This window comes from Spea bombifrons, chromosome 12, assembly GCF_027358695.1.
Source record: "Spea bombifrons isolate aSpeBom1 chromosome 12, aSpeBom1.2.pri, whole genome shotgun sequence".
Taxonomy (NCBI): Eukaryota; Metazoa; Chordata; class Amphibia; order Anura; family Pelobatidae; genus Spea; species Spea bombifrons.
In genome coordinates this window covers 32,710,574-32,729,393 of record NC_071098.1, presented here as the reverse complement: position 1 = coordinate 32,729,393, position 18,820 = coordinate 32,710,574, and the positions used below count along the sequence as shown (strand labels likewise).

At 43.9% G+C, this 18,820-nt stretch overlaps 1 protein-coding gene across 2 annotated transcripts in view; it reads left to right on the top strand.

The window, feature by feature from the left end:
• The window catches only part of PAX7 (paired box 7), a 48,111-nt gene extending 31,257 nt beyond the window's left edge, over positions 1–16,854 (top strand). For both annotated transcript variants that reach the window (XM_053451913.1, XM_053451911.1), the window contains exons 6-9: positions 418–583; positions 859–1,055; positions 14,459–14,705; positions 16,021–16,854. In XM_053451913.1, the coding sequence (XP_053307888.1) occupies positions 418–583; positions 859–1,055; positions 14,459–14,705; positions 16,021–16,136 (726 nt within the window). In that variant the 3' untranslated portion in view covers positions 16,137–16,854. The remainder of the gene's footprint in view (positions 1–417; positions 584–858; positions 1,056–14,458; positions 14,706–16,020) is intronic.
• Positions 16,855–18,820: the final 1,966 nt, after the last annotated feature.

The window sequence follows — 18,820 nt, the reverse complement described above, 5'->3', positions numbered from 1 at the left end:
GATCTCGCCAGTGTTCCCGCAGCAGCTGTTTGACACATTCCTGACCCGTTCCTCACCCGTTCCTCACACCAGCATCTTGGCAGCTGAAAGTTGTTCCCACCAGGTCTGAGCCGACCACCCCACTGACAATGAGTCACCGGCCGGCACTGGGCAGAGAGCGGGCACCTTACCAACAGCCCCTCCGGCTGCACAAAATATACTCCAGCGTCGCCACTATGTGACCAGCTACCCACACAGGGAGGTTTAGGAAGGTGCCACATCGTTATTATTTACTGATTTATGCCTCGCCATCATATTCCACGATGCTGAACAATCCATTCAGATCACAGATGATGGTTCCATGTTTTTCATGTACCATGATACTTATTAATCTTCTTAAAAGTTACTAAATTATGATCATATCTTCTTCCTGTCCAGGTCTGGTTTAGTAACCGCCGAGCCAGGTGGCGCAAACAGGCGGGAGCCAATCAGCTGGCGGCATTTAACCACCTGTTGCCAGGAGGATTCCCTCCCACTGGAATGCCAGCTTTGCCACCCTACCAGATCCCGGATACGTCCTACCAGGCAGCCAGCCTTGCACAAGGTGAGACCACGTGTTCCGTTTGCCTTGAACCTTTAATACATCAACGTGGAAGCTCAGATTATTCTTACTTTAACATTGGTAATATTTCTACCCGAGATCCGGAAATCGTGCTCTTCTTGAGCGTCATGTGGATAGATGCCCACAGAAGCTGGGTTCCATGCTGCATTCTTCTCCAGCTGGGTGCACCGTAGTCACCCATTGAGCTGGAAATAGAGGATTGTTGTGTTTCGTAGGGCGGGATGTGACCTCTCTGCTGTTACTTTGCGTCTTTGCAGATGGCGGGAGCACCGTTCACAGGCCCCAGCCTCTCCCTCCGTCCTCCATGCACCAGGGAGGTCTGTCGGCTGCCACAGCAGATACAGGGGCCGCCTATGGGGCCAGACACAGCTTCTCCAGCTACTCAGACAGCTTTATAAACCCAGGAGGGCCATCCAACCACATTAACACTGTCAGCAATGGCCTCTCCCCACAGGTAAGCAGCCACTGTGTCCTGTGCACTCTAAATACTGAACATTCGCCAGTGATTGTGTTGTATGCCTATGGGAGGATATTAATATGGAGTAGACCATACTCTGAAGGTGCAGTGTTTCAGATAATTATAGGAAAGATAAACCGCTCACTTCAGTTGATGCTCTATGGTTTGTTCCAAGCCGGTAGATGGCATAAATCAGGTGGTACTCGCAAGGTCATTCCTCTGTTTTAGACTCTAGTACGTAATGAACAGTCTGAGACAATTTATAATTTGCCGTGCGCTGGATGAGATACTCTGTGCAGCATGATGCTCTGTAACGGAGGCAGTGGGGGATCTTTCACGGTTAGCAGTGGGTGATGCTACATCGTGACGGCCTGTGGTGGGACATGCCCGGTGGTGGAAGCAGTATGGTGTGGTGCGTGGTGAAACTGGTGTGACATGCCCGGTGGTGGAAGCAGTGTGTACTCCTTTGTGTTGTTTTCTAAACACAATTGTTATGTCTGGGATTTAATGCTCCAGACCCTAGAGATAGGAATCTCCCTATTTCTGGATACGGACGGAGCCCATATGACATCTCGGATCAGGTTCATTTGCACGCCTGAAGAAACTGCAAATTATACTAGCTATTTGGGGGAAAAAACATGCCTTTACATTAGATTTCTGAAATTGTGACTGTTAATCCTCTCATGGATTTGCAAAAGCGTGGGTTTGTGACCTGATCTGCAGACCTTGCCTAGGAAATGCATCTTGCATCTGCTTTATCTGAAATTGGATTTCCATACTACGCAGCTTGTATTAAACATGTATATATATTTCATTACGCACCTGCATTAAACCATAGAAACTGTGGAGGGCAATGCTGCAGATTGGCTGGGAATGTCTGACATATTATTTATAACGCGGACGGTAATTTGTTTGTTCTGAGCCATGTTCTCGCTAGCAGCGATTACTTTCAATCACATGGATTCCCTGCCATGGCCTCCCTTGGCTTTCTGTTGCTCCTTCGTTCTTCCAATGCTCTGTGCTTCTAATAAGCATTTAAAATGAGACTTGCTGTGTGCGGGAGGAGAACTGCAAGGGATGTTAAATACTACAAAATTAGAAAAAAAAAAACTGATGCAAATCATCGGTAAAGAGAAAATTATGTGCAATTACCCAGCGATATTGGGCAGCTCGGCCCACCCTCGACCAACAAGATCTCATTAACAAGCAGAAAATAAGATTGAAATGGTGTGTAAAAGAGCTGAAAAATGAATTTCAATGCTGCATTTGTCCACAATTACCCCCTCGTTCACACATATTTTATTGCAATTTTTTTATTCTTCTTAATCTTTCCATCCCTCAAAGCAGATTGGCGACATCCTAGATTTACAGAGGCTGAGGGAGTGAGCATTAAGGATTTTCCCTCTCTCAATGTGAGCCTTGCTCTCTGCTTCTCACAGGCTGCCGCGCATGGATAACGCTGCGCGTCTCAGAGAGAGATCACAGGCCAGCTGGGTGCTTGTGGGAATGAATGTTTGCCGCTGTGAAGGGTTCTTATTGGTCAAAAGGATAATAACACAGTAATGAGTAACTTAAAATAACGAATACATAGAAACCATCATTCTGTAAAATGCGAACCAAATGAAGTGAGAGGGTGTTCCGCAGATTCTGATTCACTGGGGTAAACACCAGTCACCCCTGGAAGGTTGATAACGTCACCCACTACTCACAAAGAGGGCTGCTTTAGACCTTGGAACAATATTCCAACACTCCATCATTAGTTTAGTGGAAATTTCACAAAAAGTCCCCTGGCACAGTCATCATTTCCCTGTTTGCCTGGTAGTTGGCATTACCTACTAAGTAGAAATAATACTTTGCAGGTCTTACCACACTGGGGTATAATATTGCTTCTATCACTTAGAGAGTACTGGGATGAGGATGCATGAAGGTCTACATGTATCCAGTCTAGAATCTAGAGAATGTATCCAGATGGATGCAAGAATAGAACACCAACATCACAAACCGTGAAACTGTGGTTTGTAATGAGAATTCTTCTTTAGACCTCCCCCCCCGTAAAAAAAACCCCGCACAAAAACTGAAAGTAAAAAAAAAACATAAAAATAATAATCCACAGGCAGATAGTATTCATTTAGAGAATGCGAGAGGTCTGTAAAAACACATATTTATATATATATACACAGAGACGCATAGAAACCAGGATAAAAATATAGCACATGTGAGATACGAAAATGTTACATTTTCAGCAAAGGAGAAAATGTTCAATATACGATGTCTGTGGATATACATTTCACAGATGTGTGTTATATGCGGAAAGACATAACGGACATAGAAGCTGCTGAACTTTTTCTATCCGACAGTACAGTTATAAATAATATATATATATGTGTGTGTGTGTGTGTATATATATATGTGTGTGTATATATATATATATAGCTGAGTGTAGATATGCACAATATACATGGCTGTGGCTGCATATTCCTATCTCAGGATTTGTTGGATTTGTGGCTACAGCCCCCCCCCCCCCGCCTTTCTCAAAGTATTTTATAGACTATTTCCATCGCTGTAAATATTTGAAGCAACGCACTTACATCACAGTGAGGAATACCGCATGCCGGCAGTGAGAAGCCACCTGCTGCCGTCACTCAGGGCTGTGGGAGAGTCGGGTTTTAGGAACTTTGCATTCCATCACACGTGAGAAAAACAGAAACCCTCTCGCTGCTGAGGTCGGTGCTGAGATTTCCTCCTGTCCCCCGAGATGGCAGAAAACCAATGATTTGTAGCTGGCTGCTCGATCGTTATAATCTGCATAGAGAAAAATATTAAATATTAGTTCAGATGAATAAAGATTGTTTAACCGTTTACAGTCAGCGCTTGCAGAAAATGCCCCGAAAAATAACATATTACAAACCTCACTAGAGGAACAGAGAGAAAAAATAAATAAAAACAAAAACAAATATCAAAACAAATATAGCAAAATCCGCTATGTTTTTATAAGCATCACACACATTTACAAACTAGTTAGTGAATAACAAACACAGAGAGCATATCACATCTCAGCCGGGCATTTCTGGCATAAACCGTTCGTCAGAATTTCATCGGCAAAGCAGTAACTTTTTATAAATGAAATCTAAAAATGATGCAGAGGATCTCTGTAAATACACAGGGAAGGACACAGCATCGCATTATCACATCAGGAACCTTTATTCCTGTTTTTGTTTCTGAGTGCGGAGCGATGTATAACAATGCGGGAAAGAATGTCGAGTTTCATTAGGGAAAGCATTTCAATGAGGAGCCCCTTTTGCCATACGGTGGCCACGATGTCACGGCTACAAACACATCACGGTTAGAACTATTTCCCAGTCCCAAGCCTCCCACGAGTCATGCCTGCTGTTTATATCGCTTCTCTGTATTATTGTCATTATACCAGGGGTTATAATATCTAGACAGAAAGAAAAGTAAAGCAGCATTTCTGATGACTGTGGAAATTATAAAATGCTAACAATTTTATACATTTTCTGTTAAATGAAGTAAACTTGGAATGGTAGGATGGAGATGGAATCGTGATTGGGGATTATGGGTGCGTGAGATTTGGTAGCTTTATTTAATAGATACAGAACGTGCCGGTTTGCTAAAGACTTAAAGCAGGTGAGAGCGGCCGTCTTAGATGTGTAAGTAACTGTCTTAACTGTAACTGTCGGTACCGACGTACGCACCCAGGAACGAGGATGGCTCTAATGGATCTCCGGATCACATTATTCAATTATACATCACAGGCTGGGTATTTCTGGTAAACCAATTTGAATTTAGTGTACCGGAGTAAAATATATTATTTTTTATTCTCTTCAAAGAATTTAGAGGGTTGAATGGTTCGTAAAATAGTTAATTAAAAGCTTTACAAATGCCTAGTTTTTATAATTTAACAAACCAGAAGCAAGTAGTATTTCTACTGTCTAATGGCATAGAACAGGTTAAACACACATGTAACGCTTCCGGATCCAGCTTTACTCACTCAATGAAGAGGGTGAGTGTTCATACTCAGTACTCACTTCCCGTGTAAATCCCCCGTTCCCTCCCTCCGTCCCTATCACTCTCCTCGCCTATCCTCCTGTTCCTATTTGAAGTGGAGAGGAGCCGTTCCATCGCTGGGTTTTTCTGAACCAAGGGGATGAGTAGCGTCAGCAGAGCTCGGCTCTCCTTTGATCCATGTCCTGAGGCCGGCTTGACAGCAAAGCAGCATGGAGACAAAACGACTGAGCCAAAGTGATTCCTGACAACTGTCTCCTAGAGATAAGGGAGCCTCTTTCTTCCTGGGATTTTTTTTACTTAATACCTCCTCTCGGTTTCCATATGAAGGAGAGTCACTTTAAACTAGCGGCAGCCGCCAGGGCTTGTTGTGTGAGGATGATACACTAGAGCGGAGCTCAGTAAGCTCCATCTCGGCTCATCCTTGCAGGATACAGGCAGCATCGTAAATCGACAGAAGCCTTAGACAGGATCCCTGAGCGGGTCCTGCGCGGTCACTCACTCCAAGACATGATCATGAGAACATGCTTCGCACGGGGATCTCTGGGTGCAGGGACAGACTCTCAAAGCTAACCTGCCGGTTGCATCTTCTTATCTTGGCTCTGTTTAGAAGAGGCTTGAGTGGGAACCCTGCTTAAACACAGGTGAAACCCTGAGCAACCTTTAGGTGGCTAAAGCTTTAACCTAGTACCTTAAAAACCTTGTGCAGACACGTATGTATATTAACGCCCGCTGCTTGCCACAAACCGGGCTTCTCTCAGTTTCCCTTTTTGGTCACACGTACATCAGGTTGCCAGAGCTTCTTCTGGAAACGATGTCCGCCATTCACGAGTCCATTGCAATATTAACATAGCATAATAACACGAGTCCGTCACGTTCAGCTACAGCTGAACTATTCTGTCTTAAATCTATTGGAAAGACAAAGGCCTGGAGGACGGGTTTGCACATAAGCTGCAATCAGCGATCTGTATGTATTGGTTTATGAAATGCGTGTGTAAGTGTGGGTTCAGGAAGCCTGATCGTTCCCAGAGGTGAAAGGTTGCCTGGGATTAGTTCCAGATGCCTCTTTGGACAGGTGCAAGCGGGTGACATAACCAGCTTCCCGGCGCTCTCCAATGAGACAGGGACCAGCGCCTTACAGACTCACTGCTCCCTAATGACCTATTAGGCCAACCTGCTACATTCTCATGGATTTCTCCAGACTCTCACTTGTCATCTCAGTAAAAAGTATGTGTCTCAGGCATGTGGTAACGTTCACCCTCCTTGGTCACTCACGGCTTGGACCATAGTTACTTCGTTTGATTAACTCTTTTAAGCCAAACATTAGTAAAATTAGTATTTATATCATAACCGCTGGTTCAGGTTGAAATTAAGATTTTTTTTTATATTTATGAATGATTTGCTACATACGATAATCTTTAGAAATGGAGGTTTGACATTTTTCGTGATGTCGGTAGTGGGCAACAAGAAGACCTCCATTAAATGTATCCGTGAGTCTGGGAGGCATCGGGATACTATAGAGAGCACGAAACGTGAAATTACAGAACATTTTCCACAAGCTACTAAAAACTCCACCATTCTACTACATCTCAGCAGACAACCGAGTGTCCACAGAATCCGCATCCTCACTGCCCCTTCTATACGGTTTTATTATAGCGGGATAGGAAACAAGGGGCCGAGCTGGGTTCAATTACCTGCGATACAATTTACCACTTATGTATCTCAAGATTTCTCTCGCAGAATTTGTATTCAATTAGCGGATATAAATGTACCCCAGAAACGCTTATACCTGACACTTAAACGAGACATCTGTGTTCTATACTCAGAAATACTACAAGCGATCCCATCGTGGCCATTGCTCCCGATTGAAGCTTGACTGGGGAAGAAAGGGGACGCGGGGGGCTCTTTCTTGGTCTTTGTTCTGTGCATCAGCAGCGAACGAGTTTATCCTGAGCCTATCTCGATCAAACTCATCTGAAACCTTGGGTTTATTAACAGCTCCTTATCAACTCCCAGTATCTCCCGTCTTCTGTTGTCGGGTTAAAAAATGAAATAGGAAGTCAATGAAAGAGTTTTTTCCCCGTTATCTGGTGCAGAGATCGGCGCTGAGCTCGGAGGAAGGCAAGCCTGTGCGCCAGCTGATGTGTTTACCCCGCGTGTTTGTTATGTGGCAGACGCCAGGGGCTGAATTCTGCTAATTTTGTATCTGCCTTTATCCAGCTATTTCTCACCGGCGGGTCTGTGCGCAGATAAGGGGATTAGTTACCGAGCTGAACAAGAAGGTGTTTGACAAGGAGGGAGCTGGAAGGAAGATATTTGTTTCCCAAATAAAGGAGCCATGTTTGTATGTGAATATACACCCAGGATCCTCTTGTTCAGAAGAAGAGGGTGCCTGCAGGTCTCATCCCTTTTGGAGAGGCATCCAAGCCAATAGGTCATTTCTTTGGAAACGTGCAGCGAGTGATACACAGAAGCCCACGTTCCTTTCTACAGACGAGGGTTTTTAAAACAGAATGCCCCTCTTTTTCTTTTCCTTCTTAAACGATGCGCCACCGTGCTCTGCATATGGAAGGTTTTGAAGCAGCACTTTGAGGCACAATTCTAGATGCTGAACTTAATTCGAATCATTTAGCCGACACAATAAAGTCCTCTCTGTTAAGGTTTCCTACCCTGCGAGGGCCAACATGTTCACCAATACTCAGCGCAGAAGCAAAGGGGTATAGAGTCTTTCCAGGAACCAGACCAGTAGTTCACATGATGTTTGTCTCTGTTAGACATGATGTAATAATAATAATAATAATAATAATAAAAAAAGATTCTGCCCAGAACGGATTTTAAAAATCACCACATACTCCCCCAAAATATATTCCGTTTCCCCCTATCTTCCCCTTTTAGCTTCCAGATGGCTGCACAGAAGCCGGAAGATAACCTAACCTTCCGAGTCTCCCATACTTCCGCAAATTCACTGCTGGACCTCGCCCTCGAAAGATAAATACCTCCGTGGGGTCTAAGACTACATATACTGGAGTTTGAGTAAATAGATGTTCGTGTTTGTCACAAAAATAAATAAAACAAATTCACGTAGCTTTTATGAGACACTTTGTTGCAGAGATTAGGGACAATCTGTGCTTATCTTTAGCTACATAAACCGAGACATTCAAAACAAAAACACAAAGTCTCTTTTTTGTTAACGCAGCATCTGATGTAAGGCAGCATATTAGGGATGCTCAGCTTTTTTTTTTGCTTTGCATTTTACGAGCAGGAGAAAACCATCTTATTTGCTGACATTGGCAGAGGTTTTTTCCTGCTACATTCTGGTGTTTTGCATTCTGGTGTTTTGCAGTATATAAAATGCGTGGGTATTACCGCACCAACCTGTGCGTTACAGGGCGGAAGAGGTTAATGTGCTGCGCGTATCCCCGGCCACATCGCTCTCAGGGGGTGCAGGAAGGACTGTTAGCCCCATCTGGTTGCGGCAGTCAGGAGCGCAGCTCCAGCTGAGAGTCATCTCAGTGTTTATTTACAAGTAATTAGAGCGAGGAGGTGCAGATATTAACACTGTCAAGAGTAATTTGCCCTGACATTTCTCCGCCGCCCCCTCCCTCTGACTATTTAACTGAGCTGCTCACATAAAAAGCCATTATGTCGGAATCCGAGGAGGCTCAACGTGCTGTGAATGGTTTGGTCGGCAGACACAGGGCACGATATTGGTTAACTTTGGGGACTTCAGTAAAACCAATCTTTAAAGCAGAAGTGTCTGCTTGGACAGAGACAAGCGGGTGAAAATCACCCGTGCTGAGTGGGCTTCTCCAAATCCTGGGCTACTACATAGTAATTTGGAGGTCATGGCACACAGCGACTGATCATACAGAATCCCATATTATTATATTATAGTAATAATAATAATAATAATATAATAGTTCTTTCAAGCTCAACTCCTGGATCATGAATCTATTTATATGTAGTTACGAGCAGTACCCCCCATGATGGGAGGCATCTCCTTGCTCCTTCTACTTCTGCCTACATCTCACCTCATCTGTTCTGCTGAAGCCTTTGACATTGTTTCAAATGTAGAAGCAATTTCCCTTTGGCCTTCTGGGAATCACTAATGCCTAAGTGCATCGTGTACAGGTCACTGTGGGCCACGTTTGGGAGTAGAGGGGTCAGCTCCTTTTGTGTCCTGCTCTTGCGTTTCTGAATGTTGTTACTATGTGGGGATTAACCAGTTGTGAAAGATGGGCTTTACGCCCTTTGAGAAGCCGAGTAGTGGTGGGAAATCAGCACCCAATTTGAGTGATTATTTCCCACCACTACTCGGCTTCTCAAAGGGCAGCAGTTATAAACCGATATTTTGTCATGTTATACCAACTGAAAATTATCATTATCAGCACCCTTTGCTCTTTTGCATATGAGGGTGAACTAAAGAGAATTCCCAAGCTATGGGTCTGGATCATAGAGAGGAGCTATCTGTGACAGACAGGCCCTGTTTACACCTCCTCCCAGCTCCCAGTCCGCCACAGAGAGGATACAGAATATAATAAACGAACAAACCATCCAAATTAAATTAGGATAAATCGAGATAGACGGACAGACCTGGCTAGGGGGGAGAGGTTAATGGAGCTGACGCATTTCAGGGCTGTGTGGATTTAACGTGTTGTGAGATGTGACAGCTTGTTTTCCCGGGTGTTAATCGGTCATTACTGTCCCTTCCTTGTCACTGCCCAGTTTCTGTCACTGCCAATCTGTATCCTAATCTGCCTCAATTAACCCACCGCAGTTTGCTTCCCACCAATCCACCTTATCCTTCAGACACCAATACGGCAGCGAGCGTGAGGCATGGAGAGTAATGCTTCTAACTACCGAACAAGAACGTACAGAGAAGCGGTGCACAAAACCACATGCTGATGCTGAAACCCTTCCTAGAGCGTTTCTCAGGGACATCAATGTGACCTTTGCGGTCAGGTCAATGTCACACAACTTCATCTCCCTGTAAACTTTACAAACAGCACGGGGGATTGCATACCACAAAATGTGGCTTCCATGCTGCCCTTTACTACTTAGTATGGCCTGTTTTTTGTCTTTTTGACATTTTTGAAGCCATCTTATAAGTATAGTGAGAGGAGGCAAGAAATCTCGTGATCCTCATACAATTACCCAACATTCCCGAATCTGGACCCATCTTTGCCCCATTCTTTCATCTCGCCCCCTGATTTAATCGCTCACAGAAACACCTGACACAAAGAGCCCGCTGAATGCCCCCGTCATCTGCTGCCTGTCCTTCATTACAAAAAAGCAGCATCTTCCCTGCTAAGTGAGACTGGGAACATAATTACAATCAGCCATTTGCAGCGTGAAGACGCCGTAATTAAATTTATGCAGTCATTCTCTCTAAATAGTCATATCTTTCAGACAATCAGTAGGTCTCCTCTTGCTTGCTCCCTCCCACTCGCTTCTCCTCTTCGCAGATTACCTTCTTTTAGTCTTCTGATTGTTTCTGCCCTTAAACACATTCTTTTTCCAGTTGAAGTTGTATTAGTGAACAGTTGAAAGAGCAAAATAATTGGTGCTCTATGCAACTTTGTGGATAAACTGACGTGCGATTATGGGGCCCCCATGTTTTAGAGTTGAATGTGCCTGGACCTAAACTGTATTCTGTGATACATGGCAGGGCCCCCACAACGCCAGCTGCCCCAGGACCGAGACTCAAGTCGCTCCTAATCTCCCTGGACAAAAAACCCATTGGGCAAATTGCTCAAATGACCCCTACGCTGACCGCCTGGATCAATCGCTGTGATGTACCTCTCTTTCAATTCAAATAACTTTACTGAAAATGACACATACAAAAAAACGGACCACTATAAGATGGAAACAACGCATTTCGCTTATGGGCGGCTGGGTTCTATTGATGCCCTGGCTAATTGGGTGTCTGGTGGATTAGATCAACTGAAATCCTAACAGAAATTATGGACATCTTATATGACAAACGAGCCGTTATCTCCAGATTCTGGCCACGCACGCTTGCCCGGCATTTTTGCTTTCCTATGACCTTCACCTTGTGTAGATCCTAGAGGAGAGCTGCGCTGCCTGAGTATGGCTCCAAGCCTTGCTAACCACTAAGGGGTTTGAGATTGATTACAGAGGCGTTGAATTGCTGATATCGAGTCACAGAACAGCACCCCAGGCCGGGACGTGTCATCTGAGGAAGTAGTTTATCGAACCGTCCACCAGAGAGGACGAGGGGGAGGCATTGCTGGGGCAGGCTCTAAAGATCTCAGGAAATCTTGTTTTGATGCACTAAGTCAGTGTGAACTCTCCATTACTAAAACCCCGGGGGGACAAGAGAAGGGGAGGAGAGCTAGCAGCTTAGCTAGGAGAGGGTGAGCGAAAGGTGAGTAGACGGCGTAGAAGGGGAGGCCCTTCCTAGTCCAAGCAATTACACCACTGTTTTCTCTGGCACACAAATACTTCAAATTAAAACTTGCTTGTTTGCAGTAAATGTCAAATATTTACGAGAATTTGATCATGCTTTTTATTTTCCGCCCCCGTAACAATAGACGTGTATCCTAAAACCTAGTGACATTTCCTCCAAGTTTGGCTGGCGTTACCCCATTGTTATGGAATCATTTATTATATATTGTAACCTTGTTGGATAGGAGATGGACAGCCATTAACACAACAAGGTGTTTTACAGGGCATTTTGCATATCCGAGGTTGCTTTATGTCCTTATGGACAACGTCCTCGCCGGCAGGTAAAATAAAACCAGAAAAATGAACAGAGGGGAGCCCTGGAGATTTGAAAAAAGGAAGGTTGACAGAAAGACGATGAAGCTGATTCCAATTATACGTAGAAAAACATAAGGCTTTTTTATGCAAACAGGCTCAGTATGAAGCAACACGTCTTTCTCCAGCTAAAAACAAAGACTGCATTATCCAAACTCCAGTTAAACAGCACCAGACGTCCCCACCAGCACTAGATAGTAACAAGCACTGCTAGGGACTGCCGAAAGAAGGGCCGATACCAAACCGTCTTCTCACTGTCCATCTAGTGTGTCTATTGCTATGGCCTGCTAGCCCCTGTCCAGATGGCCAAAAGCAACGCTATCTGTTAACATACCTGATGAGAGCTACATATCGAGTACCAGTGTGAACACGGGTGCCCTAACCACCTTTAAAATATTAAGCCTTTAACAGCCGATCACAACGACTGCTCTGCAAATTCACAAAGAAGCTGAAACCTAAGTCTCTTCCTAAAAAGAAAAAAATATAGTATTAGGTTTGGCTCATACCTACAGGCATTTGTGCATAAAGCACACTTAATTAAAGCTAATTTTAATCTAATTTTTGTCCTGAAGCTACTCTTCTGCGTTCCCATTTAAATTCTCCTTTACAAAGCCACATGCACTTTTTTAGTAGAACATGAAAGCTCCTAATACACAGATAAGAATACAGAGACCTTCCTCTGAAAATAGCCCTTCCACCACCGCTCGATTTCTGATAGCAATGCCTTCTCATGGTAACAGATAAGCATGGTGGCATAAATCTGCATAAATTATAAATTACTGTGGATTGTAAGATCACGTTAGCAGTCATCCTCGCCTCTTCTTTCAAGAAACCTATTTTTTTTGGTTGGCAAACAATATTTTTGCTTTATGTCCTAGGACGCATTTTGTCTGAAAAGTTTGCATGTCGCAATGAGGCTGTCGCCGTGCCTGGCCTTTAATCTCCTTACGCCCCGGTATACAACAGATCCTATAACCCAAAGAGATAATACGGGATCCCCTTGCGCATTATGTAAGGGACACACTTTCATCCTATCTTTCACTTTCATGTAGTTCTCGTCTGCAGCTCAATTTCCTCCTGCGGCCCAAGAAGTTGGAAGAACTGATGGTCTCGAGATGGGGGATCCTAATTGCACTCGAACGTCTAAAGCCAGCGCGGTTTATCATAAAGGGTGCAGATTTCCCTGGCTGGAGCCTCTGCGGACATAGCCCCTCAGGCCCAGCTCAGAAATGTAGGGAATTAATTACATTTTTTTTTTTAACGTCCCCTTCTTTTAAAGTATGGTAGCGTGATGAAACCTCCTGAGGGGAGAAAGTGTGTCTGCGGAGAAAAGGAACGAGTGAGTGTGAAAAGAGATACAGAGGAAAGGGGCAGTAAAAGGACAAGTTTCAGTACTGGGGGGAGGGAGAGCCCTCCATACTAGATACTACTAGCCGAGTGACCTGGTGACCAAGCCTCTCATCAGGACCAGACTAGGGGTCAGAGGATCCGAGTGTATATCCTGTCGGCTTGGCTTACACTTCGCTGAATGGAAGTGAAACTTGTATCCGTATCACATAAATAAACATTCATATGTTTCAATGTATCATGCTGCACAGACACTTTAAAATCACCCTACGTAAGCACACAAATATGACATGGACAAACGCAAAGGTGGCAGCAAACTTGCTTCTTATAAAAAGCCTCGCTACTTATTAAAATGTCAACATACGCTGTGAATAGCTCAGCATTTATTTGATTTGTGCCAATTTTATTTTTTCTAACCAAACTCTTCAGTTTGTACGGAGTCACAAAACAGGTGGCAACAAACAAAGAGACTTTCCCTGTAAAGAAATTGTGGAACCCGATAGTCTACAACAGCATTGCAATGGTGGTGGTGGTGGGGTGATTATGGCATTGAGAGGGTTACTGTGGATTAACCATGACTGATTTGGGGAAGAAGTAGGAGGGGTGACTGTGGGGGGAGGGAATAGCAAGCTGCCACTCCTGGTGATTGACAGGCCTCAGATATCCCTGCAGATAAAGCATTGCAGATGTCGCCTTGAGATTGATTTTTAGTTAGTGATGGTAATATACCAAGAAGCGATGCATTATAGAGGATTATACCGCCCTTCTCTAAGACCCCAGCTTCAAATACTTGTAGAGGAACTGCCCCCCTTGCCCCGGTCTGCAGTGGAACTGCAAAGAAAAGTGGCAAACACAGGGAGAAGGTTCGAAAAGGTTAAAGGGCCAACAGCGTACAAGAGAGGTCAGACTCGGGACAAGCTTAGTTCCAATTTTAACAGATTTTTTTTGATATATTAATAAAAAACGTATGTTTTCTATGATTTGCAGTTATGGTACAATCTAATTTTTGCTTAGCAACGCCACGTTTCTTTTGTTTTTAATGAATGTAATGGTTATTTTGGAAGACTGCAACTTCGCTGATTCTCCGGATCCTGGGCACTGCAGTTTCTGCTTGCCTCCCATGATATAAAGTTGCTGATATAACATGTCACACGGATCTCTGAATGCATCTCCCCCACAAGCGCTTGCAGGAATTGCGCAGGATGCATCCGCCTCTGACAGACCCTCTTTCCTTACTTTGTGTTTTCCAGGTAATGAGTATCCTTAGCAGCCCCAACGGAGTTGGACCTCAGTCCCAATCAGACTTTTCCATCTCTCCTCTGCACGGTGGTTTGGAGACCAGCAACTCTCTCTCTGCAAGCTGCAGCCAGCGCAGTGACTCCATCAAGTCCGTGGACAGCCTCTCCACCTCCCAGTCCTACTGCGCACCTACGTACACCAGCACCGGCTACAGCATGGATCCTGTGGCCAGCTACCAGTATGGACAGTACGGACAAAGTAAGTGCCACTGTGTATGAATGATTATGCTGCTATGAGTCACTGACCTCACCAACTTTAACCTTTATCATGAACGGTTGCCATTAGCGAGCGCGGGTGATTTAAGAAATTAACCATTCGTTATACATGGCTCAGTGCTTCATAGCACACGGTGAAGTGACCCAGAGCATCCTCCTGTCTGCTCAGCACATTATGGCAGAACTCTTTCCTGTCTATATAGCCTAGAGCTCCAGAGCGAGCCTGGGTCACTATCAGCACCGTGCACGGGTTTTCACCTCCGTCACACCCACTAATCTCTTTAACCTAAATTGAAAGCGTGTGTTTCAGCAGACGTTGTAAGGGTTCTGCTCCTGCGCCAACACCGACCTCTCTCCCACCTCCTGCATGTCACGGGCACACCTGCAATTCATAATCAGTCACAGCCTAACCCTCCAACTCAGCCCTCGGGCACCGCTGCCTATTTCCTCGCTCAATTGGGAGAGGCGCAGGAAAAAAAATCACTGAAAGGACTGTAAAGAAAATAGAAAGGAATTTAAAGAAATCAAAACCTTTCACTGAACACCATATGGTCAATAAAGTGTTAAAAGCCCCCATAGGTACAACTGAACAAGTCTGACATCTAGAAACAAAACCAAGTTCTGTGTCCAAAGTCACCCATATAATCTCCAAGCAATGCTTTCACGTGAGCTGCCTGATGGGAGCTGTGCCCCGGCTTCATGTAGCGTAGTTTAGGGTTAAAGAAGACTGAGAGATCTCCACGGACTTATGATTTACCCCTGTGGGGATTGGGTTTACTCTTCCTTCTTGAAACTGTCAGAAAGTGCCATCCCCTACTTGCTGCTGGCCCTTGGCACAGACGGGTCCATCTCTCGTGCCCACACTGATAGGACACATAAGCGTGAAAAACATTCTAATGGATATGACAAGTCTAATAAGAGTCCTGTCTGGATGAGCCCTCCCGCCGGGGCACAGCTGACAAGGGGCTGACATTTCTTATTTGTTTACTTATTGGCACCAACTGTTGGATGTGTAATAATTTAATTTGGGGCATTAATCTGAGAGAAGAGGGAGCTCTGGTGTTTCTCTAGGTGTGACTAATAACAGGTGACCAGGAGCCAGTCCGGAGACGTGCAGAGACCCCTGACAGGAGGGATGTAACCCAGGAATGGGCCACACTATGCTAAGCTTTATGATAGACCGATGTGTCTTGATGAGTTAGAATGACGAGTCAGTACATGGTGGGAATGAAAGTGTCCTTTGGCACTGATGTCACAGTAGATTTGCTGATGGTGCTAACGGTTTGCTTTTGTTTCAGCTGCTGTTGACTACCTGGCAAAAAACGTCAGTCTGTCCACACAGCGTCGGATGAAACTCGGGGAGCACTCGGCTGTCTTGGGCCTCTTGCCCGTGGAGACTGGACAGGCTTACTAAGAGATTCCAAACCTGAGAATGTCAACGCTAACCAGCACTAGACTTCACCATGAAGTGGGACTAACATATGCATCTTCCAACATTCATCTGCCCCCCACTCCATCCACTTCTTTCATCCGCCGAGGCAATGAAATAAGGATGATGTGCTGCCCTAATCCCTTGTTCATTTAAGTAGCTGCGCCCGTGAGCTGCTCATGCACAGAACTGAAGAGGTGACAGCATGTACGAGGATCCTTTTCTTCCCAAATAATTAATATTAACAAAAGCCAGAGTACCACCATACTCAGCTCAGTGTGCTTTTGAAGGCCACATGAATTTTAAAAACTGACACATGGAGACACGATGGACTCCAAGCTGCCTCAGGCTGAGGAAACGCTAGATTCTAGGAAACAATGTTTGTGAAGTCTCCGTGGTTGATAAATAATTTGAGTTTTCTGTTTAATTTTTACTTTGTTTTGTGGCCAAGAAGCTGTTCACAACAATCAATGAATATCTCGAGCATAAAGCTAGGGAAATACTAGTGAGTGAACACTTACACTAGCAAATACACCTGTTCCTCCATCCCCACTCACCAGTCAAGCTTCTCAGACTGGTACAACCTCTATAAACAGTTACAAACTGCAGCTAAAAGCGCATCGGTAAAATGGACAAAGAAGGTTTATCCAAAATGTTGCAAATTTTTTTAAATACTCACAATGAGGTGCGTGGCCCTGGACAGCTTTTTAAAAAAAAAAAAACATCATCTGCTAAAGGTAAAGCCAAAATGACTGAAAGCCAGCATTGCCAGCCGACGTCACGCAGCGACCACGGCTGATGCTGGGATCAGGATTGATTTTTGTGTGCGCCAGTACTGGACAATCTGGGATGTGAAAAATAATTTCTGGTGTTGGTGAGCTGTACTGAGAACGCTCATACACCAACACAAAAGACTTCACCCAACCATAACGGATGTGCCCGTCCACCATGAAGTTGCTAACCTAGGGAATGACAAAAGGTTTCTGGCTGGTTGTTGAACAATGATCGGGACCAACAATTCTTTTTCACATGGCCAATAGCCTTTCCAGTTGCATGCATTCCAGATAAACACTAGTTTTATTATGATTCCTTATATTTGGCAACTATAAAATAACTAATGGCCCTTGTGTATGGACTCTATGCAAATACATTATAACAAATACTAGAGGGCGATAAACCCGGTTGTGATTATGCATGGAAATTCACATAGACAAAAAAATCAAATACACTGCAACATATCCAGTGCCACAAGGGTGCATTCGAATGTTTGCCTGAAAACCAGAATTTATGCCCAGCACAGATTGAAGCAAGCACGTTACAATCCAATACCCCTGCAAAGGGAATCCCTAAAATCTCACAACAGAGCACATCCTACTGTATAAATATGTAAATATAATTAGCCCATTCCATGTACAATTGGACCTTAAACTATTCCAACGAGAAGATTTTACTTTGTGTTTTCTGTGAGTAGTTAAACACAGACAAACGTATAGGAAGGTTGGTGTATATGAGTCGTGGTGTCTTAAGAAAAGTTATATATTATGTTCCAGATGAAATGATATTGTTTTGGTGGAATGGTAGGATTATAGGGGGGTTTCAGCGTGTACAGTATGTGTGTCAGTTTAAAATCACATAGGGTACAGGGACCATAACAGGACACATGGGCTCAGAGAATTTCAGGGTCCACGTCTCGTACGGGAGCTCTGAAAAACGGCTGAAAACAACGCACATATAGACACTTGATGTTTTATATATATATATATTTCTACAAAAATATGAACTTTAGCGGGAGGCTAATTCCAGGTCACAGGTGGCAGAACCCCAATACGTATGTATATTAACTGCTAAAGCTATGACACTTCTTACCCAGTACTCAAGAACATTCCATTAATACCCCCTGTGTCTCATTCCTTGCCATGCCTTTTAAAGTGTGTGCTTGTGTAATGTATATATATATATGTATCCTACTATAATTTATTTAGCTATTTTAAGTCTTAGATTAGAAAGAAAGCTGGTACTTGCTTTATCACAGCTCTGCTGGCTGGTGTCTGCAGCATATAGAGGGTCTTCAGCATGGAACATGTTAGCTACCGCTGCCTCTGTGTGTTCTCGGTGTACGACAGGCATTGTTACACATTAAAGATGATATTGGAAACTTGGAGTCATGTCTTCTGTCAACCGTTCCCCCTACAGAAAAAAAAACAATTTACATATTAGCACAAAAAAAAATAATGAATGAGCTTCTAGAATTATTTGCAAACATTTATATAATTGAATTGCCTTCAGTAAATTGCACCCATTCCTTTGATATATATATATATTATATACACATACATAAACACACACACAGGGGTATACACTTCCAAAACTCAACCTGCCTATGACCAGTGGAAAGAAAAATGATTCCAATGTAACTTTATAAAGCACTAGGGATATTTTCATGGGTGTCAATAAGGCAAGGAAGACTAAATAGAAGTGATATGGGTGATATAACAGGAACATTTAAATGTAAAGGGGGTGATGAAAACAACAGTACCTGGAGTACATGTATAGGTACATGAGATAAAGATGGAACTAGGAGGGTCGAATGGTGATATCTGAACATGCTCTTTTATAGGAAGAGTAGGTAATGGGTTATCTTAAAGCCAATAGAATACAAAGACAGAAAA